Source organism: Pezoporus wallicus, unplaced genomic scaffold (assembly GCF_028554395.1).
Source record: "Pezoporus wallicus isolate ANWC-B61680 ecotype Strahan unplaced genomic scaffold, APGP_CSIRO_Pwel_v1 contig_7206, whole genome shotgun sequence".
NCBI lineage: Eukaryota > Metazoa > Chordata > Aves > Psittaciformes > Psittacidae > Pezoporus > Pezoporus wallicus.
In genome coordinates this window covers 108464-133023 of record NW_026635080.1, presented here as the reverse complement: position 1 = coordinate 133023, position 24560 = coordinate 108464, and the positions used below count along the sequence as shown (strand labels likewise).

At 37.7% G+C, this 24560-nt stretch overlaps 1 protein-coding gene across 2 annotated transcripts in view; it reads right to left on the bottom strand.

Moving 5' to 3' along the window:
• LOC130595059 (alpha-mannosidase 2-like) overlaps positions 1–24560 on the bottom strand; it is a 48269-nt gene that overhangs the window by 11324 nt on the left and 12385 nt on the right. For both annotated transcript variants that reach the window (XM_057401425.1, XM_057401429.1), the window contains exons 3-8: positions 15277–15421; positions 12790–12961; positions 11012–11139; positions 9403–9576; positions 6910–7096; positions 2020–2197 (exon numbers count right to left, since the gene is read on the bottom strand). In XM_057401425.1, the coding sequence (XP_057257408.1) occupies positions 2020–2197; positions 6910–7096; positions 9403–9576; positions 11012–11139; positions 12790–12961; positions 15277–15421 (984 nt within the window). The remainder of the gene's footprint in view (positions 1–2019; positions 2198–6909; positions 7097–9402; positions 9577–11011; positions 11140–12789; positions 12962–15276; positions 15422–24560) is intronic.

Below are 24560 nucleotides of genomic sequence, written 5' to 3'. Positions count from 1 at the left end.
ACCTGATAGACTCTTCTACTGGCATACAAAAAGTCTCACCTTAATTTACGCATAATAGATGTAAAGAAGATCTCCAAATAGGAGATTAAACTCCCTGAAAGCAAAACAGATATCTTTTACAGTAATCTACTTTTAGGAACACAGAATAGTTTCTGGCATGTGAATGCTAACAGGTAAACACACTAGATAAACAAGTGAAATTTGTTCGAAAGGGTAATTTCTCATAGGATCAGGCAAAGAAGGCAGTCCCCTGTGTAAGTAGTAATATCCTATGCATCTCAGCACTTAGGAAGAAATGTGAACTCTTCTTTTATATAATCTAGGTTACTCGCCTGTGGAGTTACAAATCACTGGGGAAGGTGCAGCAGAATGTGAAAATTCTCCACCTAACCTCATATGTCCACAGATAAGGAGACATGCTCCAGCGTCAACAGTGATCCCTCTAAGCAAAGTACCCTACGTATGAAAGGGCTGAATCAGAGGATTGCATATATTCTTGTCTGGGTATCAAGAACCAGAAAAGGGCTGAATACTTGTAAGAGGGCCTCAAGGGCTGGTGTGATTCCCAAGGTGTTAATCCTGGTGGGCAAGCCAGGGCTAAGGAAGTAGATTCCTACAATATTTGATAATGGGCTGAGCAGAATCTTTCAGATAAGGATCCTTCAGATGCCTCAGGACAGGAGTGGTCCTGAATAACCTCAGAGCTGGAGCCTTCAGTTTTTGTCTCAGAGAAGGAATCATCTAGCCCTGGTTAGCAGAAATGGAAACTACAGAAGTATGCTGCATTAGTATATAAAGAGTAACTACCTGCACACTGTATCCATTTTTTGTGTTAGCACAAGCTTTAGATTTAAAAGATGGATTTTAGATTTGAAGAAATACTCTCCAGGTCTATCTCCCTCCACTAAGACACAGCAGGCATTCATAAACATGTCTACCACACCCCATAGGAAACAGACGGAAAATCCAGCTCTCAGACAAGCTGCAACTCCAAAAGATCATCTCTCTTATGCAGAACAGAAGCCCAGAAGTCAGCAGGAAGAACAAACACACTACAGTCACTACTCAAATCTGTAGTAAGACGAATGAGGAAAGGTTTTAGAAAAGGTGAGGCAAAAATGCACACAATATCTGAAAGAGACCAGACATATTTAGAAAGCCTAAATGCGAAAGCTGCAATAGTGCTCTCTCATGTGATACTCAAGATAACACAAGGTTGTGGTTACATATTTCTTATTCCCATGCTGAAAGATGATGAAAAGGTGTTTGAGTACAGTGACCATCTACAGTGCAAGAAGTCTCTAAAGCACTCATCTTACACATCAGAATTTATGAATGTGCATATTAACACTCAAACATCATTAATGATGTAAAGTGATACTTCACAGAATCATACAATCATAGAATAGTTTGGGCTGGAAAGGACCTGAAGCTCATCAAGTTCCAACCCCCCTGCCATGGGCAGGGGACACCTCACACTAAATTCATCTGATAATCATGTTAGTATATTTGCTCCTTCTATGGCTAGGTCAAGCTCTTAGATTTTATTGCATTCAACAACATGTGCCAGCAATATTGCCTCTTAGGATTTTTTTGTTTGAGACATAAAACCAAGAAGACCCAAGCAAAGCAACAAAATTTGCTTGAACTTCTAATGAGAAAATACAATAGTTTTAAATAAAAAAAAAGCCTATGAGCCTTAAATAATGCCTGAAGCACATGAAAATGATCAAACCTAATAGCTGTTTTCTAAAATAATCTAGTTTGGATACTATTTATAGTTTTCAAGCAGATATTACTAATAGGAAAATTGTGTTCTGGAGGGAGAGCAAGCAGTAAAGGTAAAAAAATGTAATCTGCCAAGACAAACCAATCTCTTATAAATAATACATGAAGCTTGACCACTTAAAATAAATAAACCTTAACAAAAACACACCACCAAAACATTTTCCCATAAAGAATCTCAAAATACTGAGAAATACTGTTTTCGCCACAAACTAGAGAAAGTGTTGTATGTACCTTAACATGCCACTCAGGATGAGAATTCATATAATCAAATAGCTTCTGATAATTCTGGTACTGTTGATCCCATTCTGAGCTCTCAGAGTAGCGGAAGTCATCCCCAAGTGGAGCCAACAGAACTTTAGTACGGAAAAGCTTTGACTTCTTTCTGTACTGATCTAAAATAAGCCAAGCCCTTGAGAAGGAAAAAAAACAAACCAAAACCACAAAAAACAAGCAAAGCCATTTAGAATAAAGATCAACATTTGACAAAACAATTCTTAAGATATCAAGTTCTGCAAGTTCTGTGGTGACCCTAAACAAGACATACAAAACCCGGCTATCTCATTTTGTTACAAAAAGATGGATGCGATTCCCCACACTGGGACACAATATTCAACCTAATATTGTTGCAAACACTGAGCTTGTTAAATCCTTCCATAAGCTTATCAAGCTCCATCTTAAAACAGTAGGGCAGTCTGCACCAATTTGTTCCTGTGCCAAAACTAACCTTCAGTTCAAATTATGTTTACCTGCTTTGTATTTCGATAACAATCCTAATCCTGTCTGTCCCTTACTTACAATAATAAGAAAGCTCTTCTCATCCCCTCTGGTAATTCCCTTGGATACTTTGCTTTCTATCTTCATGTCCTTGGCAGAAAAACTGGCCATAAATTAATCTTAGAGGAACTCTAGTCTTGAAGAAAGAAAACATATCTGGAGAAAGTCCAATACCAAAAAAAAACCATAATCTCTGTTCTCCCTTAACCAGGTTCTTACTTGTCACAGAGCCACACCCTGAAAAACTAAACCCACTGTTTTCTGCTTTTTGCCTTTAAAAAAAAAACAAACCTGAACAAAATACCCACGTACACACGCAAGAGGAAAAAAAAGGTAGTAAAAATATCCTTTGGCACCTAGTAACTCACTGACAGGTAAAATAGTTACAAGCCTGACATCTGGGTTACAGAAAAGGTCAATTTCTCCTTCTCCCAACCACAGTGACAATCAAAAGCTTCAGGCAATAGGTAGTATAAACCACAGTAACACATTTAAGAAAATGGAAACAGAAATAAAATTTTAATGTGAAAATTACAGAAAAATACAAATTCCAGTGAGTTTTTTGTTTCTACAAGTCTTTTCAGCAGACTGTCTGCCCAAAATCTCCTTTCAACTCATACTCTTGAGGATTTCTAAGTAAACCTTTATATGAGAATTGAATCTAGCCCAATATATTTGAAACCCATATTTCTTTGACCAGCAAGTTCAAATTTGTTTATTGAATTATAAAATTATTGAGTTAACACAGGCCTGACTGCATTCTGGAGGGAGAAAGGGGATACAACATCTTTTCCTGAGGATCTACATAGTTTTGCAGAGACCAGAATAGACCCAACCAGTAGCTTCCCCTTTCTTTGTCTATAGTTTGATTCAAAATTCAAATTACCAAGTATTTATGGTAGAATCAAATGTTTTCCATTACTTTCAAAACATTGCTGTTTTGAACATAAAGACTTCCTCTCCACACAACTAACAGAACAACTGGCACAACTGAAGACTTTGTAGCTCTACCTTCTAAGAAGCCAGCCTTACTTCAGTTTTCCACAGACAGCCTATGGTTGGAAACATACTTTATTTTAGAGCCCCCTGAAAAATACAGGACTTCAGGAAAGGTTACAGTTAACAGAATATTTAACTTTGACATCTCTCTTCAAAGTCCTCTAGTTTCTTTGCAAACCTACTGCGAAACTCATCAGTGTGGTCCCCCCCTTCTTCAAAGTGCACATAACTGTAGGATTATTATACATTTTGTAGAGGGCAGCAGGATCTTCCTGCATTGCAAGCTAGTTCTGAATTGCAAAAACGCTGAAGAAAAATTAGATGTCTCAAGTCAGGCATATTCCCTTCTCTCACATAGCTTCCTAAATCACTATTTCTCACAGCAATGAGAAAGAGCTAGCAGAAAACAAACAAACAAACAATACCCCAAACACCAAATCTGGGGGTTTATGCAATCAGAAGTTCCTGAAATTGTAAAGAAGATGCATTATGTAGTTCTGAATATTCAGAGCAACCCTAACTGCAATCCTGGTTAGCAGCACTAAAGTATATCAACGCTGTCAGTAACAGCATCAAGAAAATTCTTCACCTTTCTTTGGGAAGCTTTCAGATTATCACTGAATTCTTAAGACCTTTTGCAAATGAAGAAAACCCCTTCATACCACAAGTGTGTTTTTTTAAACACAAAAAGTCCACGTATTTGGCTAAAACATATTAAAATTAATGTGGGTGGTTTTGCCCCTCCCTATATAAAAGGAGGAGGAGCAGTAGCATCCCAAACTGTGGGAATCGCAAGAAATTTTGCAGCAGCAAAATGACAGTGGTCATGAGAGGTACAGCCCCACTACTTTAGCCTATACAGCACATGAAGCATTAGGGACTCACTCTTTGCTTGATTATTAAAACCAGAAAACAAAACCTTTTGGTGGATTAGCAATTTCCTATTCAGATGATTTTAAGGAGTAGGTGGATATGCAGACCTTCCTAGGTGGGTGATCATGTATTCTTGACATTTGTAATCACAAAAATTAACCAATACCACATCAGCAATCTGAATGCAGCAATCAGTTGCATGTTGTGCAATGTGACAACCATAAAGAGAAAAAAGCTGAAGGGTGCAACTGGGCTCCTGACCAGTAAAGGGTGAACAGGAAAGTGTCTTTTCTGCTCCTTCTCTGAGCGCATCTCTTGTAGTACAGATTGTTTCCTATTTCCATGAATGGGAAAGAGAAACGTATACCAAAAGAAGCTGTGCTTCCTCTAACAAAACAACTCATTCCCACTCAAGGAAAAAAATAGTTTTTTTGTTGCTAGTGCAAAAAGCCAGAACTTCAGCATTCAAACATACGGATAAGGATGCAGCTACAAACCAAGGCAAGTGCAACAGCGGTATTTAGAAGCTAAGCTGCTGTTCCATTCCTTCCTGCCATTCACAACCAAAGTGGTAAGGCAATGACAAATCCAACAGCTACTAGTCTTAAATTTTTAATTCAATCTCGTTTCAAGATATTTATATATATGGCCATAACAGTATTGAAATCAAAAGCAACAGTCCCAGCTGAGTATTCAGGATCTGTCTTTCAATTATTCTGTTGCAGCTTTTGCACTGAAGAAAGGTTAGTGATCTAAACCTTGCCTCTAAATTGCTCGTATTTAATGTTTTTTTTCAAATCCATTTAGTGTAGATCTATATTTTTCCAGTCTTAAAAACCAAAGCACTCAAAGAGAAGAGAGATTAATTGTGCTAACAACTTTTAACCTTGGAAAGCTTACAGTGTAAAGAGAGGTTTTCTTCTGAATCTCATACATCTCATCATAAGAAGTGTAAAACCTGCGATGTTACGAAGGTCAGATCAGAGTTTTTCATTATCTATAATATCCCAACTTTTTGTAAAAGATGAGCAGCGTTTTTAGCATTTTCCAGCAAAACACTAATTCCTATGTTTTAGTGGACTTATTTTAAACTACACTCTCGAAGTACAGCTCCTGTGCTCCTTCCAGTGTTCCAAATGTAGGTAATCCAGGCTCCTACCTCAAAGACTATGCGTAAGTTGTACTTCTCCCCTATGTATCATCTAACATACTGCTGTTTCATCTGTTAGACACCAAAATTATTTTTATCTACCTAATGTTCATGCAAAAGAATTAAGTTTCAGAGACCAGATTGAGAAGATGATCTCTTCAACTTTATCATATATTCACTACATAATTACCCCATTTCTCTTATTCTGTGAATGGTGTATGACACAGTGAAAGAACCGGTTTTTTTTTTTACGAAGTCTAATTTAGATCGTTACACAAAGGTTGCATCTTGGAAGTGCAAGCATCTTGAGAGTGCAAGGGGATTTATCACTTCCAAGGGAAGGGATAAATTATGATCTAATTAAAAACCAAAACATCAAAAAGCATTCTGAGCAGGCTCTCTACATTATCTTTGTAGCCTTTATGTTCCAGATATTTGTTAAACGAGCTGTTACTGTTCTACAAATATTTGTCTCAGCTAATTGGGATACACATATAAGATCTTCCTTTTTACAACTTTGATTTGAACGCAAGAGCTTTCCTTCACATTTGACAAGCACTGGGTGCGTCATAATAATTCTTCTATCAGCTCTACCGCTCTCCTGTCACCTTCATTCTTACACTTTCAAAGAAGATTACTTTTCCTATAATCATTCCAAATGTCTACCTTAAAATATGATAATTGTGATGGATTCTATTTATTTAGGTTTTACCTTTAATAAAATTTGTAATTGAATTTTACTGACAAAGTGAAGTTTTCCAGATGCTTGGCAAAATTCATATTCAGAAAAAAGGACATGCACTTAACATGTAGCAACCCATGAATCATTGTTATATCACCACTTCAAAACTTCAGCATCAAGACTAGAAGCAAAAAGTCACCCTGCTACCCTTAATATATTTGTTATACACAGCAAGTTGTAACAATTGTTAACACCTACCTAAATTTCTAATTCTTGAACTTGTGGATGGTTTGAAGGTGTTAAGACAGTAATAGGACTACAGAATAAAATCTTTTTTCTGGGAAAAAGCCTTTACAGTTCTCTTTACAGTTCTATCTTTATTATTTTTTTTTTCCTTTTTCCCTCCTCCCAAACTGGAAAAGTAGTTTTGTAAAAGTGTAAACTTGAATTTATAACCTACCTTCAAATTTCACTGTCAGTCATGTTCTGAATTTATGAGTAAACACTAGATGAAGTAGTATTACTTTCCAACAAGTTTATTTTAAAAACTGTGTATGTTTACCAAGCTATTCTAGATACCATCTTTGATCAGTAAGATTTTTTTTTTTAAGGCATTCTTTCGCAGAACATGTAAAAATTTTACCTGTGTTGAACATTTCCAGCATGAATGGCTTCTGGCGGAACTCTCCATGGGCAGCTTACTCTTCCTCCAGGAAGACGTTTGAAATCAAACTGGCAGCAGAGTTTCGGATCTGGACCACAAGTATGAGGAACATCATAGCTATAGAAAGGCATCATATGACAAAGGATATCTGTACTTGATCCTAAATCTGGAATGAAATACATAGATCACACTGTTAAAATAAACCCTCTCAGATTTGCCAGAACTTTATCAGTTCCATCTTAATCAGTTCTTAATCCAAGAATTGTATTGAAAAAGCAAAGACAATTTTTTGCTTTGAATATCCATAGATGGAGTCTACCTTTGTATGTACCTTACATATAGAGAAGCCAAAAAACATAGATACAACCAAGACTGTAATGTTCTAATCAAGCACTAGCTGGTTGTGGAAGATAGGAACAAAATGTTACATGGTTTGGCTTGGGGTTTTTTTTTTATTACTTAGATAAATCTCCTTATTTCCAGAATTTTAGAGCTGAACAAAACTTGGGGTGCATCAAAACCAATTAAAAAAAAAAAAGACGTAACAAACAAAAAACAAAGCCTGAATCAAAAATAAATCAACCTGCTGTCATTACCTCATTAGCACATTTAAATTAGTTTGGTTTAGCAATATCTTAATTTCTTGAGCACATAACTTTTAAAGTATGATTCTATGTTATTGTAGATTAGCTTGCGCACAGAATTACATAGAGTTCTATACACTTCTGAGACCATCTTTGCAATCCTAACTTTTCCATCCAGTCAGACCATGCCGTAAAGTTTAACCCACAAGAAGCAGAGCTCTACACACATTTTGTCAAGTCTCAAAAGGTCTTTCAAAATTTAACTTTAAAGAGAACCTTCTCATAGAACTAAAGAGAACCTGAAGTTCACTCATCTGGTAAAACCCCTAAATGCTGATTACCTATTTTCAGCATTAATTACTTAATTTTATGCTGAAAAATCTGATGAATGTTGTAGGATGTGCCACGGAACCCAGCTCCTATGTCAATATATGAAAATACTCCCCAAAATCTTAACAGCGTCTTTACAGTTCCAATACAAGGCTTGTTTTAAAACTCCTATCTTACAACTACGTATTACTACAAAGGTAATATTCCATAAATACACGCATTTACTTTTCAACTACAGGAGTTCTCTATCTCAGGTACTATGTTTACGTATTATGCCAGACGCATATGCAGTAATCTTTGATCCATTTTGAAAAGCCTTTTTGTGAAGCATAAACACAGGACCAAATCACATGTGATTTACTTATGCAACTAAACAGTGTATAATAACTACTGTGTGCACTGAGTGGCATACACCAATGTTCAGAGAAAAATCTCTTTGTCAGTATCTGGGAAATTCTTTCACAGTGGCATGCTCTCCTCAAGTTTACTTGTACAGCAGATTGCTTTCTCTGAATATCCTTCTTCCAACAACTTCTAATTAAGAACACAGAGGAAAAGCTTCAAAATCACCATCACATTTCAAGAGGACGTACTAAATACATTTGTTCAACCCAGTGACATATTATCTTACTTGTAAAAAACAGAAACACTAAAACCTCAACTACACACATTCATCATACACCTTTTTGGAATGTTAGCGCAGTACAAAGAAAATCAAACTGTTCATATTGAAAAGTATATTCATTTACAGACACATCAGTTTACTAAGGTATAATCACTACATTACCTAAAAAAACTTCATATTACATAAATAAAAGTAAAAAGGAAATTGTATTTATTCTAAGAATAAGGTTTTAGATTAAAATTTCACTGCAAATTAAAATGGTGGAATGTCTTTTTATCTATTTTTCTGACTAAAGATAACCTACAAATTTCAAGTCCATAAAAACCTACTGTCCATACTGGAAGTTATTGATCACACCAGCTGAAGAGAACTGGTTGCCTGGATGTTTTTTTTTTCTTAGTAAGAACATAACACAGATCTCTTGATCTCCAAATATTCACTTTTAGGTTTTTTTTTTCCTCTCTCCAACAGAAATGTCCCTTCTCCTCCACTTTACTTCCACATAATAGGAGGATTAAAACAAAGAAGTGAGAAAAGGCACAAGAATATCCCACCTCATTCACTTTTTCCTATATACTTGCAAAAAATGTGGGAGAAGCAAGTTAAAGAGAAAAGCACAAATGAAAGTGAAGAGACAGGAAGATCAGAGGAATAATGGCAATAATACAGTTTTTATATTTAACCTCATTCCTAACACACAGGTACTCACATTCCCTGCTATTAAAAAAAAAAAACAAAAAAAATCCCCAAAAGTTAACCTACAGGACATTTTTTACCAAAACTGCAAATCGAAATTTTTCAAGTCTAGACTAACTTCTCTAAATAAACTGTTCTGTAAAGGTTTCAAAGATTTCCATATATTTATTCAAGTTCTCTCTGTATTTTACCTGTGTAAAATAGCAAAATAAATTGACATAAAGAACAAAAACATACCCCAGTTCTGTCTCCAAAAAAATTCTAGCGTCTTCTGTGTTGCAAAATATTTTTTAACTGAGTAATGAACTCTCTGTATAAGCATATTGGAAAATCCTGTGCGTTTCAGAAGGTAGGCCATAGTTGGTGAATGCCCAAAAGGATCAATTGCCCAACCAGACTTTGGTTTTACTCCTGTTGACAAAAGTAAAAAGGGAATAAAGTTTTAGTTTTCATTCAAAGAAAGCTGTATCAAGAGCACTAAAAATAAAATTTCCAAGAAGATAAAATATACAGGTAAGTATTGCCTCCTGCAGAACACATCATTGTAATCAACAAGCTTGTAATCAACAAGCTAGAAATAAACAATGAACAATTAATAACTAGAAAAAAAATCAAATGTCTTCAAGGAAAGGCATTCTGCGTAACTACATAAAAAGCCTGAGATTAGCACTCTGCATTGTTCCAAATTTCAACTGTGTCTCAAACATCTTTACATGGAATGGTAATGAAACATTGAATTTTTTTACTTTCAGGAGTTTACATGTTACAGTTGCGAAAGAAAGTTGAACGAAAATTAATGCATAGAGACGGATTGATGATGTTGAATTTTCACTGTAATTTAAATGTTAACCTTTGTCAGCTTTAGAACTGCCTTTTCTTATTTATTTGGTTGACAGTCATTAGAATCATGTTGACCAATACAATATTTTTACTGAACTTCATACTACCAAATAAGACGATCAACTCATGTTTAACTGATTATTCAACACAGTTCTCAAAACACACTTTTACTGTCCTACAAAAAACAACAAAACAAACAAACAAACAAACAAAAACCATCCAAAACCCAGTAGTGAATGCACTACCCTTTTATTAGGCCTTCCCTTCACCCATTTCTTAATTGTGATGATCTCTGCTTATGGGAATTGCAACTTACGGAAAACCTAATGGAACAGCTTTTCAAAATAATTTCAGATAACTAGATGAAGTGATGTTAACATTAAAATCACTGTACAAATATTTTCTATGTAAATGGATTATCTCTACTTATGGAACATTATCTCTACAACCAACCAAACAAAAAAACACCCTCCCAAAGCTACCAAAACGGTTCAGCCAACGTTACTGCAGTCACTAAGTCCTCAAAGTTTCAAAAGTGAATGAGTCTGCCTTATTTTGAAATATAGTAACATTATAATGGGTTTGAGTTTTTTTTTGAAAGCCTTATGTAAGAAAACCTAATGAAGCTCTGCAGAACAGATGTAAACACATTAAGGGAATAAAAATTTTTAAGTCATTTTAAGGCTTTTTCATGATATTCAAAAGACAGAAATGGCAACTGGTAACTGTTACATATTATTATGCTATTATGCACATCTTTCATTGACCAAGACAAAATATTACAACATAAAATTGTTTAAATATGCTTCATTGAGGAACTATCTGCAAACAGTAACTGCAAATACTAGACTCAATTCTATAGCTTCCAGTAAGCAGTTTGATTTAATGTTTCAGGAAAGCAGAGTAGAAAGAGCCTTCTAAGCACCTCAGAAATACAAAAAAAAAAAACCATTTCCTAATTGACTTCCTGTATTAACACAGTTAAATTCTACATCAAGTTACATACCGAGGTTCTTTTCTAGCCATTGATGTCCTTCTATCAGCTGGTCAATTAAAGCAAAATAATGAGGAGAGGCTTCATCAGGCATGACCCATCCTCCTGTTACTATTTCAAACTGTCCATCTTTTAGTAACCTAAAATACACATAAACTGTGTTCAGAATCTTGCATATGAAAAATACTCCTAAAAATCTATTTCTGAATACCCAATAGGCAATTTTCAGAGACACAGTACCAAAATCTCAATCACTTGTGCTAGTTTCATCACTGGACTACATTTCTTTAATCAAACAGGGAAAGACTGAAGAGATGAACAGCGAAATTTTTAATACCTCGATGCAACGCAAACTACAAGCTCTACTGCATGTGCCATAATATTTATTTTTTTTTAATGAGAAAGAAAGCTATTTCCTGCACAGATTACAAAAATGAGTGTATCTGCCACAGTACTGAAGGCCATCTGAGCAAGGTGACTAGACACTGCACGCTTCAAGCACTACTAATATCTCCTATCTCTGATCTACAATTTTTATTGTTTTAGTGAGCCGACAGAGCTTTGAAGTTTATTGTATCTATACAGCCTTTGTAGCATCTCACTCATTAAAATGCCTTCTTAAAAAAGACAACAGGATAATCCAGGTTCTCTAGTAACATGCCAGTGAACGTAATGCTTCCAGCATCAGGTCGTCCCTACAATTAAATACGTAATTCCACACTTATACATTAGCATACAAATGTTTCATGAATTCAAGAAAGAAATACAGTAAACTTATCAAAGTTTAGTCACATTACAGATAATACCCATGAGAGTAATGAACAACATACAGCAAAAATAATCTCTAGTGCAGCTTCACTCGTCTTACAGCAGTTTAACCACCACCTGTTTCCTCTGAAGAAAGCATGCAGCACCCTAGTGACTATCATTTACTGTTTGTTGCGTTCCAAGAGATCTTTTTAGTCTCAAAAAAACAACAGCTGTGCTATAACACTCATGCATTGTACGTACATTTTTAAACCGATAGTTTTCTATGTCATGCCTGAGATTTCCAGCATTACCTAACCTTTGCAGCCATTAGGCTCTCACAGTCAGAATGTACACTACAACCTATGCATCTTAATGAGGAGCACGAAAAGAAGGACATCACAATCACAGAAGTACCACCACCCCCAGAAAAAAAAAAAAATTCCACCAGCTTTTTGAAAACCTCAAACTAGACCCTTACTTCAAGTTTCACCAACCAGCACGCTTTCTTGTCTCAACGTCTAAGCAAGACTTTTACTTCTGTATTATATTTTCACTTGTGATTTTAGAAACAACTACAAGCAAGGGTGCAGAATAAGTACTGGTTCACAATTTAAGCAGTGGCAAGCTTATAAAAAATACACATATTTAAAAACAAAAATCTCATAATTGTATCATAACTGAAGAAAAAAAATACCAAATGGAAATATTAAATATGAAAGACTATTTTACTCCATTACCAACACTTAAACATGAGTTCAAATAAAGTTTATAATCACAATTCCATTACAATTTGAATATTTGAATGACATCTTCACAGTTGTACATGGAAACTCTTTAGTAATTTTTTTTTCCAGCAACTCAGGAATTTGGCTTCACTTCTCTAAATGGCATTTCATTTTGTAACTGGAAAAAAAGTGAACCCAAAAAATCAGAATTTGAGTAGTGAACTGTCCTAGCAATTCCGCATCACAACTAGTGAAACCTCTATAGTGTCTCAGCACATGCCACACGGAAGATAATAAATAGTTCAGTATTCAAACCTTTTAACAGCATCCCTTTTTTGGCTATCTATTCCTTCCCACCATTTTGAAAAGTAAGAAATCTCAGACCACATAAATTTCCTTCGGTTGTCTTCTTGCAGTTTTATAACCATATTATTTAAGATATGCTGTGTCTGATCTCTGAAGTAATCATCAAAAGTCTTCAGCCAACCTAAGAAAATAAGAAATTTAAGTATCTTTCAACAGTCTTAGCCTGTCTTCTTCCTTATCAAAGCAGTATCAAGTCAGGAGATTTCTACAATAACACTTTTTGTAACACCAACTAATAACCAGCCTCACACAGCATCTTTGGAGATGGAACAGTTTACATTTACCAGGATTGTATCTCAGTTGAACTCTACTTGATATCAACTGAAAAGTCTAAACAAGCTTGAAGATATGCAGACTGTACACGAGGATATGCAGATTTCTTATGTTACTGCTGCTCGTGGAAGGACAGATCTAATTTTATAGTAAAGACATGAAGCAGATATTAAGGAGGAACACTTTAGGAACCAAAACTAGACATCAGTAAGAAATTCAGCTGTCAAAGGTGAAGTAACACCACCATTAATACTTTGGGCAAGCTCTTGGAAATAAGCAGGGAAAAACTTGGAACAGAAAGATGAGACAGCTCTTGTAACTTCAGATTTCTTCAAATCTTAGTATTGAAGGTGCAGCTACAGAGCATTCTTTCAGCAAACTGGAAGAACAAGCACCTTACTATAGATTAAATGACTGACACCCCCTCAAGATAGATACCTCAGTACTAGTAAAAATCCACCTCTGAAGCTAAGTTCATTATGGGTCACAACCCTATGCTTGGAAAAGACCCAGAACAGTCCTGGAAAGGGCAAAATAGAATCAAGTGAACCAACAGATATCATTCAGATGTAAAATTAAGCAATAGACAGACACATTGCAAACACACTTCCTGGGCAAGTACAATATTCCTACTGGGAAAGTACAGGAAATTCCATAACACAGACTTAATGGGAAAAGGTTGGTGAGGTTACCTGTTGTTGTAAAGCAATACCTATGCTTCATTTGTCTTAGGATTTTAATAATTCTGGTGACTCAGAACTTTTGTTGGAGGGGGTGGTAGGGTGGCGGGGTTTGGCCATTTTTGTTTTTTTTTCAGGGGGGAAAGATTTTTTGGGGGGTATTTTTTTTTTTCATTTGGGGCTGCTATTTTTTCCTTCTTTTGTGGTTGGGGGTGTTTGGGTATTTAATTTGTTTGTTTGGGGGTTGTATTTGTTTAGGGAGTTTAGGGTGGGATTTTTGTCGTTTGGCTGTATTTTTTTTAAGCACTGACCAAGAACCCAAAGTGATGGAAAAATGTTATAGAGAGGATGTCAGCAGAAAGAAGGGAGAGAGGTAAAGTCCACACCTTTTTCTAGTAAGAACCAAGAGAACTGTAAGTTCTATACATCCTTTAGGATGTTTTCAGATTAATAAAATGACTGTAGAGTACATATTTCTAGGAAAGTTTTCAGAAGAACAACCAGAGGGTAAATAAATGGACAGGTTTAAAGACACTTCTAAAAAAAGGCAGATCAAAGTTTGTAGTCTGATTTTTTCCCCCAAGTATTATTACTATGTTCATATTTTGTTGCTTTAGCTGTCACAACTGGACAATATACTCAATTCACATTACAGAGATCATTTTCTTCAAAGACTTTAGATAAATGGAATAAGTCACTTATGTTCAAACGACTGCATCTTACTTCACTCAGAGCCACAGTACTTCAAAGAAAATTAAATTGTTAGTGAGATACACAGCAGTAAATTTTAAAGTCACTCAAATTGTGGCTTTCCACCGTAACAAGCAGCTTCACTACCCTCTCCTGGTCAGTGTACTATGAAGGAGTATACTATAGTAGCATGATTCACTGCTTTTTGGTATATTTTACAGTCATTTCAAAATAAAGTGACACTTCTCCATTTTATTTATTACACAGTAAACCACCACTTGGGAGGAAAAAAGCAAATTATGTAAGCAAACCTAGGTTTCAGTTTAAATCCAGACTTCGTATTATCTCACTGTATGTTGGGGGCATGAACAAAACAGTAAAGAAAGAATTTCAGCCAAAACCCTCACATCTTCCAAAAAGCACATCTCTTTAGCACAGGCTGAGGGTTAAATATCAATGAGAGTCCAAAAAGTTAAACTATGAACAGACCATATTTAATGTAGCATGTTGGGTTACCAGCAGGATGAACAATGAAAATCCGTACTAGCTTCCAATATCAATACAGAAGTCCTACTCCGGTTAATAAATAAGTACGTGTACAACTTTTATCGTAGCAGTTGTCACTTGAAGTCAATAGCACTTTAATTATAATCTACTTAACTGCCTTGCTAGACTTAAATCTAACATATTACATAGCATACTTAGAAAAAACATAAAATCTTAACAAAAAATGGCAACATATTTTTAATTCAAAAGCCTCCAGATACCCAAATCAGTACAGTTAAAATATTACCTGGGTCATTATGTGAGTGAGGCACAACAAAAACCTGAAGTGGTTCACTGTCCCACTCATTTTCATTGTATGCGATATCAAATCCTTGTTTCCACACACCGCCATCTGGATTATCAAAAGGAAGGATGTCATAGACATCCAACATCTAACAAAAATTAAAAAAGAGTGAAAAGAATGTTAAACACAAATTCACAAAAACAGTTCTGCTGTTACAAACTAAAGCTGCTTTCACTAAAAATGGATCAGCTTGTTCATTGCACAGGGAAAAGTGTCAAATGAATAGAAAACTGTTGAATGAGAGCACATTTCAAGTCACAACTATGACACTCAAGACACAGCTAGCAGGAAGAGGAGCATTTGGAAGGCCCTGCTCTTAGGATACTAAATGGATTAGATAAATGGTAGGAATAAAAGCTTTAAGTCACAAAAATTATGACAACTCACAATGGCACTAGGGCAGGAGGGTAGGGAGAGAATTATACAGAATAGCACAGTACACTAAATATGGGAGTGAGAATGAAAAGGACAAGGTAAGCAAGCAGTAAGAAGAGATAACATGAGAGAGATAGAGGCAAAAGACAAATTCACAAAAGGAAACTGAAAGAAATGTTCAGAACTACAGTCAATTAATATAACAAAGCTCCTTATATATTTACTCTTGAACCAGCACACTAATTATACAATGAGGACATATTTCACTTGTCAATGCAAGTAAGAAGGCCAGATGTAACTTTACAGTTACTTTAACAAGTTCTTATGAAATTTAGATATCACCAGATAGCTGCAAAGACAACCTTCTCATGTGAGTTCAGATCAAAGTTTATATACCCACTTTTCTTTCTCTTTTTTCTTTTTTTTTTCCTTTTTTTTTTTTTGTTCTTTTTTTTGTAATGGTCTGGTCTGCTTTTAGGAAAGAAGGCAAACTTTATGAACATGAACTATTACCTGGACAAGCCTTTTACTGGCACTACAGTTTGAAGAACTTACTTAAACTAAACTTCAGTTTAGTTCTAAACCCATGTCAGAATACAACTGCACACCTGACAAACCTTCAACACACATTTCACCTTCACAGAAATAGCCTATAGGAGTCATTTACTACATGAACACAAGAGTTAAAATCTTCTAGCAGTAATCTGGCTTCTGTCTTGCTAGCAAACTTCAGAAAAATACAGACACCTGAAACAAATATATGGCTCAAGAAGTAACAAAGACAAAACTAGAACACCTTTTCCCCACCCCTTTGCTAGGCCAGTTCAACTTCACTCCTTTGTTCCCAACTTCTCTATGTATCCTTACCCAAACAGTGCAGGGGTACAGGGGTTGTGATCTGTCCATCACTCCACTTACATCCACAAATAAAAAAATAAAAAAATAAAAAAATCCACACCAAAATAAAAATTATGTTAACACTGAAAAAGTGGAAATTTTACAGTAACGATATAACTCCAACTCTTCTCCCTTCACCTCATTTCAACAACAAAAGAATCCCCACATTATTTAACTCTGACAAAGTCCACTCCATGTTTTGCCCACTACCACTCTCAATTACTGTCCTGATCTCCTTCCCCAAGCCCAAGGTGAGATGCCATAAAGGACCACAGTGGGTTGACCCTGGCTGGGTTGGCATCTCACAACCAAGCAAGATCAACCCACAAGAGGCCTTCATCTTAAAGACAGAAAGAGGATTCAGTCATGTTACACGGGAACGCAAGCCCTGTAACCCAAGAAACAGTACAGCCTCAGCTGGGCCTACAATGTCCATACAGTAGACACCTATGGCCTGCACAAGATCTTATCGCAGCACTTCTTCACCACGATTGCTTCCATCTTTGGACAATAATGTTGAATAGAAAATACAAATACTTGAAGATACATGCATTCAGTATGCCCAGCTTGAAGGGACAAAGCAAGAGTTACACTGAAATCAGCCTAATACCATATTTTCTTGCTTTTCTAAAATTTTATTTTGAGGAACTGTATTTTTTTCTGTGAAATGCAACCTTCTGAAGAAAATGAAGTGCATACTCTGTAAATTTGGCAGCTATCAATGATTGACCTTAAGACTAATAAACTCTTTTGACATTTCAACCATTAAAACATCTGTTTAAGAAGCAACAATTCATGGAATTACCTATGAGTTTTTCTTCTGGAGAGAGCCTGAATTTCACAAGCAACTTTCTCCAGTCTGCAAGATATTAATTTTTACAGTCCATAACATATAATTTTTTCTCAAACACCTATTACCTTACAGTTACCTCAAACCATGCTCCAATGCTTATGAGTTCAAGAGCTGGAAACTGCAATTCAGGAAAAATCTTGGAATCTTTATCAAGAGTTGTCTGAAATGACTGGCTCAATGACCTAAGCCATCATCTAGAGAGGTTTTCTTCCTGCCAGGTGCCCGGATCCAGGATATTGTAAAGGAATTATCAAAGTTTGTCCAACTCACTGACTACTACCCCTTGTTGTACTTCCAATGATGCCTCCAGGGGCAACCCAGACTGCATTGAAAGTGACTACAGAGCTCTGGGGATAGTGATCAAGGTCATGGAAGCCTAAGTGCTGTCCTCTTCAATCCCACCAGTGAGGGGCAGGGGTATGAGACGCAGACATTGATAGCATAGGTCAATAACTGGCCTTGGAGCTGGTGTTGGCAACAAGTTCTATGACCATACACCAGTGTCTTCTTATGAGAGATGGGATCCAACTCACTAAGTGGGGCAAAGTTATAAGGCCAAGATGGTTCACCTGTTCAGAAGAGCTTTTAGCTAGAAATAAAGGGAGAAGAGAATTATCAGCAGCCCTTTGACAAAGTGATAGACAGGTGTCATGTGACATCAAAGGATTAAAAAAATAATAATAGTAATAAAAAAAAAATAAATTAACAAAACGGGGCTTATTCAGGGTCACATCTATCATTCGCATTTAAGCAAGGAAGTGCCAAAAAGACACAATTACAGAGAAGTCACCCAAACCCCTTCTGGGAATCTCTGTCTCTCAGAAGAACACTAATGAACATACCCTGGGGAATAAACATGATGAGCTAGAGATCTGTGTGCAGTTGAAAGCCTATGATCTTGTCAGTATCATGAAGACATGATGGGTTAACTTTAATGACTGTACAGTTGCAATGGAGGGATACAAGGTCTCAAGAAAAGACAGGCAAGGAAGACAAGGAGCTAGCGTTGGCCTTTATGTAAAACAGCAGCTAGTGTGCATGGAGCTCTGCCTGTGGATCTGAAGGGAGAAAGGGATAAAACCAAGCTTCCTAGAGGTAAGCAGAGGGCAGCATGTCAACATTTGATTAAGGGTGTGCTGACAAGGTCCTTCAGTCTGCCATCTCAGTGGAATTAGGGGATGTAGATCCATGCAGCAGCAAAGCGTTATTCATACGGTAGAAACCATGGAAGCATCTAAGAATGGTCATATGGGAATTAGGGGCTCTGTTGCAGATTATCTTTAGTTTTACTGAGTATGTCTATATTTTGTGTTTGATTGTGTCCTGGGTTCAGCAGTAGCAGTCATTTTTCTCCTTCTTAGTAGCTGGTGCAGTGCTGTGGTTTTGACTTTCAGCCTGGGAACAACCCTGATAACACCAATGTTTTTAGTTGTTGCTCAGTAATGTTTACTCTGACCAAGTTCTTTCTGAGTCTCGTGCTCTGCCAGGGAGGAGGGGAAGTCGGGAGGAAGCAGAGACAGGACACCTGACCCAAACTAGCCAAAGAGGTATTCCATACCACAGCACGTCATGCCCAGTATATAAACTGAGGGTAGTTACCCAGAAGGGGTAGTCGCTTCTCAGGTCGGGCTGGGTATGGGTCAGCGGGTGGTGAGCGGTTGTATTCTCTTCCCTTGTTATTTCCCTTATCATTATTATTACTGGTGTTAGCAGTAGTGGTTTGTGTTATACCTTAATTACTGGACTGTTCTTATCTCAACCCATGGGAGTTAAGATTCTTTTGATTCTCCTCTGCATCCCTCCGGGAACAGGGGGAGGAAGAAGTGGGGGAAGTGAGCAAGTGGCTGCATGGTTCTGAGTTACAGGCTGGGCTTGAACCATGACAGATTGTGAAAGTTATCTATAGGAGCATCTTGATTTAAGAAGTTAGCCTCTATGTTAGCACAGGTTGCTGGGTTACTTGAAATTAGAAGCTGTGTTGCTTGAACTCCCTGTTCCCTGTGAAATGCCAGCCTTAGTCCTTACTCTCTAGAGCATAACCAAAGCACATAGGGTCTACTGTATATAGGATGAGTTACCTGACAACCTGGCAAGGTAGAAATCTAGCCAGCCAACTTGGCAACAAAACCTACTTTTAATGTGACCTGCAGTAAACTGCCTTCATTATAAGACACACTCACAAATCGAGAAGACCCTTCCCCCACACAAGCAAAAGAGAATGACACTGCAGGTATTATAACTGTATGTAAATCACTAACTGATCATTGTAACTGGGAGTGTACTATCTTGTAACTTCTGCATATAAATGTAATGATGAAATTGGCACTCGGTGTGCCTGATTTGTGGAAATTCCACCTAGCACCCAGTGCTGCAATCAGGAAGTGCCTGCTTCTTAATACTACGTTGGTGTTAAGGAGTTTTATTCTCCCAACTTTTGGTGACAGTTTTCCCCCAAAAAGGGGATAGGCTCAATAGTCCAGCTGAAGTGCATCTACACCAATAACATGGGAGCATAAGCAACAAGCCAGAGGAGGAGCTGGAAGCAACCGTGCAGCTGGAAAACTATGATGCAACTGCAATCACAGAAACATGGTGAGATGACTCACACAACTGGAATGTTGAAACAGATGGCTACAAACTCTTCAGAAGGGATCAGCAAGGAAGGAGAGGCAATGGGGTAGCCCTGTATGTTGGAGAGTATATTTACTGTCTAAAGCTTGACAATAGTGATAAAAGGGTTGAGTGTTCATGGGTAAGAGTCATGGGAAAGGTCCACAAGGCAACAGGGGAAGTTTAGACTAAGGAGGAAATTCTTTCCTGTTAGGGTGGTGAGGCACTGGAATAGGTTGCCCAGGGAGGTTGTGAATGCTCCACCCCTGGCAGTGTTCAAGACCAGGTTGGATGAGGCCGTGGGTGATATGATTTAGTGTGAGGTGTCCCTGCCCATGGCAGGGGGGTTGGAACTTGATCTTAAGGTCCTTTTCAACCCTAGCTATTCTATGATTCTATATCATGGTGGGAGTCTTACAGACCACCCAATCATGATGAAGAGGCAGACAAAATATTCTGTAAGCAGCTGGGATAAGTCTCACAGAGGACTTCACCTTACCAGGTATCTGCTGGGCATACAATACCGGAGAGAGGGAACAGTCTAAGAGGTTCCTGGAATGTGTGGAAGATAACATCCTTACACACCTGGTGAGTAAACCAATCAAGGGAGATATCCCAGTGGACCTGTTGTTTTTAAACACAGAGGACTGTTGGTGATGTGATGGCTGGCAGCTGTCTTGGGCATAGCAATGACAAAATGATAGTTTTCAACTCTTGGCAAAGGAGGGGGCTCATCAGAACTACTACCCTGCACTTCCAAAGGGCAGACCTTGGCCTGGTTAGGAGACCAGGTGATGGAGTCCCTTGGGAGGCAGCCCTGAAGGTCAAAGGAGTCCAGGAAGGATGGACATTCTTCAAGAAGGAAATCTTGGAGGTGCAAGAGCAGGTCATGTCCATGTGCTCAAAAGTGAGCCAGCGGCAAAGGCCACCGACCTGACTGAACAGAGAACTCTGGATGGAACTCAGGAGAAAAAGGAGAGTTTCTGACCTTTAGAAGAAGGACAGGCAACTCGGGAGGACTACAAGGATGTCATGACGTTATGCAGGGAGAAAAATCAGAAGAGCCAAAGCCGGACCGGAACTTAATCTGGCCATTGGCAGATTGTGAAAGACAAAAACTATTTCTATAACTGTATTAGCAAGAGGAGGTAATGACAATCTCCAAAGTTTTTTGGATGCAGAGGGCAACAGCGACAAAGGACGAGGAAGAGGCTGAGGTACTTAATGCCTCCTTCACCTCAGTCTTTACTGGCCTTCAGGAATCCCAGGCCCCAGGGAGAAAAGGGATGCACCCACAAGTACTGAGGGAGCTGGCAGATGTCACCCCAAGGCCACTCTGAAGAATCTTTGAACAATCACAATGTTTAGGCAAATTGCTCAAGGACTGGAAGAAAGCAATGACATTTCTATCTTCAAGAATGGCAAGGAGGAGGACTCAGGGAACTACACCTGGTCAGCTTCACCTTCAGCCCTAGGAAGGTGAGGAAGCAGCTTACCCTGGAAACCAATTCCAAGCACATGAAGGACAAGAAAGTCAAAAGGAGTAGTCACCATGGATTCAGCAAGGGCACGTCATGCTTGACCAACTTGAGAAACTTCTATAACGAAATGACTGGCCTGGCAGATGAACAGAAAGCAATGGATATTGTCTACCATAACTTCTGTAAGGCCTTCAGCACTGAGCTGACAATGAGATGGACCAAAACCAGCTGAAGAGCCAGACCCAGAGGATGGCGATCAGTGGCATGAAGTCTAGGTGGAGGCTAGTAACCAGTGGTGTGCTATGGGTTCGCTACTGTCTAACATCTTCATTAATGATCTGGATGATCAGCAGAGTGCACCGTCAGCAAGTCTGCAGATGACACCAAACTGGAAGGAGAGGCTGATACACCAGAGGGTTGTGCTGTCATCCAGCAGGACTTGAACAGGCTGGAGAAAGGGGTCCAGAGGAACCTCATGCAGTTCAACAAGGCAAAGAGTAAAGTACTGCAGCACCAGAACATGCTGGGGGCTGCCCAGCTGGGAAGCAGCTTGGCAGAACAGGACCTCAGAATGCTGGTGGACACCAAATTGAACATGATAACACACAACAACCTGCCCTTGCAGCAAAGAAAGCCAGTGGCACCCTGGGCTGTATTAAGGAGAAGCACTACCAGCAGGCCAAAGAGTCCTTCCACTTTACTCAACACTGATGAAGCCACACCTGCAGTTCCGTGACCAGCTCCAAGCTCCCCAGTACAACAGACATGGACACACTGGACAAAGTCCAACAAAGGGTCACGAAGATGACGAAGAGACTGGAGCAGCTCTCACATGAGGAAAGGCTGAGAAAGCTTAAACTGTTTACCTTAGAGAAAGCTTTCAGGGATCTTATCCATGTGCACAAATACCTGAAGTAAGAGTGCAGGGAAGGAGGAGCCACGTTCTTTTCAATAGTGCCCAATGACAATACAAGAGGCAATGGGTACAAACTTCCTGTGTTTTAACACAAGTTCCTGCTGAACATTAGGAAACGCTGTCCACGTAAGGGTGACTAAGCACTGACATAGGTTGCCCAGAGAGGCTGTACAATCTCCATCCTCAGAGATACTGAAAAGCCTTCTGGGAATGGTCCTGGGTAACTGGGTAAGTGGCCCTTCTTGAGCAAGGAGTTAGGAGTTAGACCAGATGACCTTCAGAGGTCCCTCCCAACCTCAAGCATTCAAACATTTTGTGATTTGAATGTTAATCAAAAGCAGTCAGGGAGAATAAAAAAAACGACTCAAACTTCTACTGGAATTATAAAAAGGTTAAATACAAGTATTTTCCAGTATTTTTCCTTTTATTTCTAAGGATAAAATACTTATAAGCAAGGACATTATAAAAATAGCAGACAAATTCAGAAGGGGTTTTGACTGTCTTAATTATGGCTGCTTCAGAAGACAGTCATGTTGTTACAAAGCTGTTCAATTAAAACATCTGAAAACTTATCAGTGGTCTTTTTCTCTATATGGGATCATCCTTTCTCTATACCAAGGGACTCAAACTGCTGAAGTAATGCAGCTCTTGGGCAAGCATCACAATATTTACTCCAGTGAAACCTAAGCCCCTGCAGAGGAAAAATAAAAGCACAGTTTGTGCCTCATCAGGCCACCTTGATTCATGCCTTATTTTTAAAGGAGCAACATTACTAAGAACAATGTTAGATGCTTCAGTATTTGAAAGGGACAAGAGAAGAGATATCTCACTATATCAGTTAAAAGACCTTCCAGCGTGAGAAATGTTGAGAATTCTATCTTCTTTGAGCACAAATTCCAGTTACTTCTTGAACTATTGACCTAGAAAAGTGTCAGGTCATAACCATATCTAATTCAGAGTTCTTCATTTTGTTGGTTTAATTACCTAGCTCCACATTTATCTTTTGAAAAATGTACACATTAGTCTTCTATTTAATTTGAATTATATCAATTCTCAATTTATTTTTAGCAGCCAGCTCTATTACAATTTCCTAACTACTTAAAACACTGCCACTAAAGGTGGTGTTTTCTTGATAAGAAACATCCTTTAACTATCTTTAAGTATCTTTTGGGTCTCATATTATTAATAACTTGTTTTGTCCAGTTTATGAAAAAAAAAAATAAAGAAATCTGAGTAACAAGTCCTGGTAATATTTCTGACTATAAAGACTATAATGAACTCCCATAATTCGTTCAGTAAAGCCTCTTAAAAATCTCTAAAGTGATTTTTATCTGAACATTATGTCTCAACTCTTACTTCTTTCTAGTCTCATTTCATACTCATACACGCACTTAAAAGACAAACACGGGAAAAATAAGGTCCATATCTGTGGGTTTAAGTTAACATTTATGAACATCACATAATTAACATTTATAAGCTGGTTTAGAATTTAAAAAGTAATTTTAAAAAAACAACACTCTGAATAATCTATTCAACTTCTTCGTCTCAATTAAAAAAAAAACCAAACTAGAAGAAAATGTATTCTACAAGCTCAGGTAATTTATCAGGCCTGGCAAAGTATTAAATAGTAAAACTGTTTTCAAATATAGTAATTTAGATCAGCTTGGTAATGTGGTATTACAGGAATTTCACTGAAGTCAACATCTTAGATTTCGTAACTGAAATGCAGGCCAGACTTGAAGGATGAGAAACTGTATACAGAAGCAGTATTAACGTGATTTAATGATGATGGTGGATAACCTTCTGAGTACAAGGTACTGATGCAATGACACGAAAAGCATTAGACAAGCCCACCTTCCCTCCCTATACCAAGGCAACGAAAGAACATGTGATTAGGGGAACAGTATTAAGAATATACCCTGCTACATTTGTTACCTTTAGGCACATGCATATACTCTTAAAAGTAAATTGTCCAAAAGCAGTTTAGCTACTTCAGCCTGCCATTAGGTAGGTAAGTGTACGTTTTGATATTCTGCAAATGTGAAGCTAAACATTTTAATGAGAACATTTCAAGCAATCATGTTTTACTTTCCAT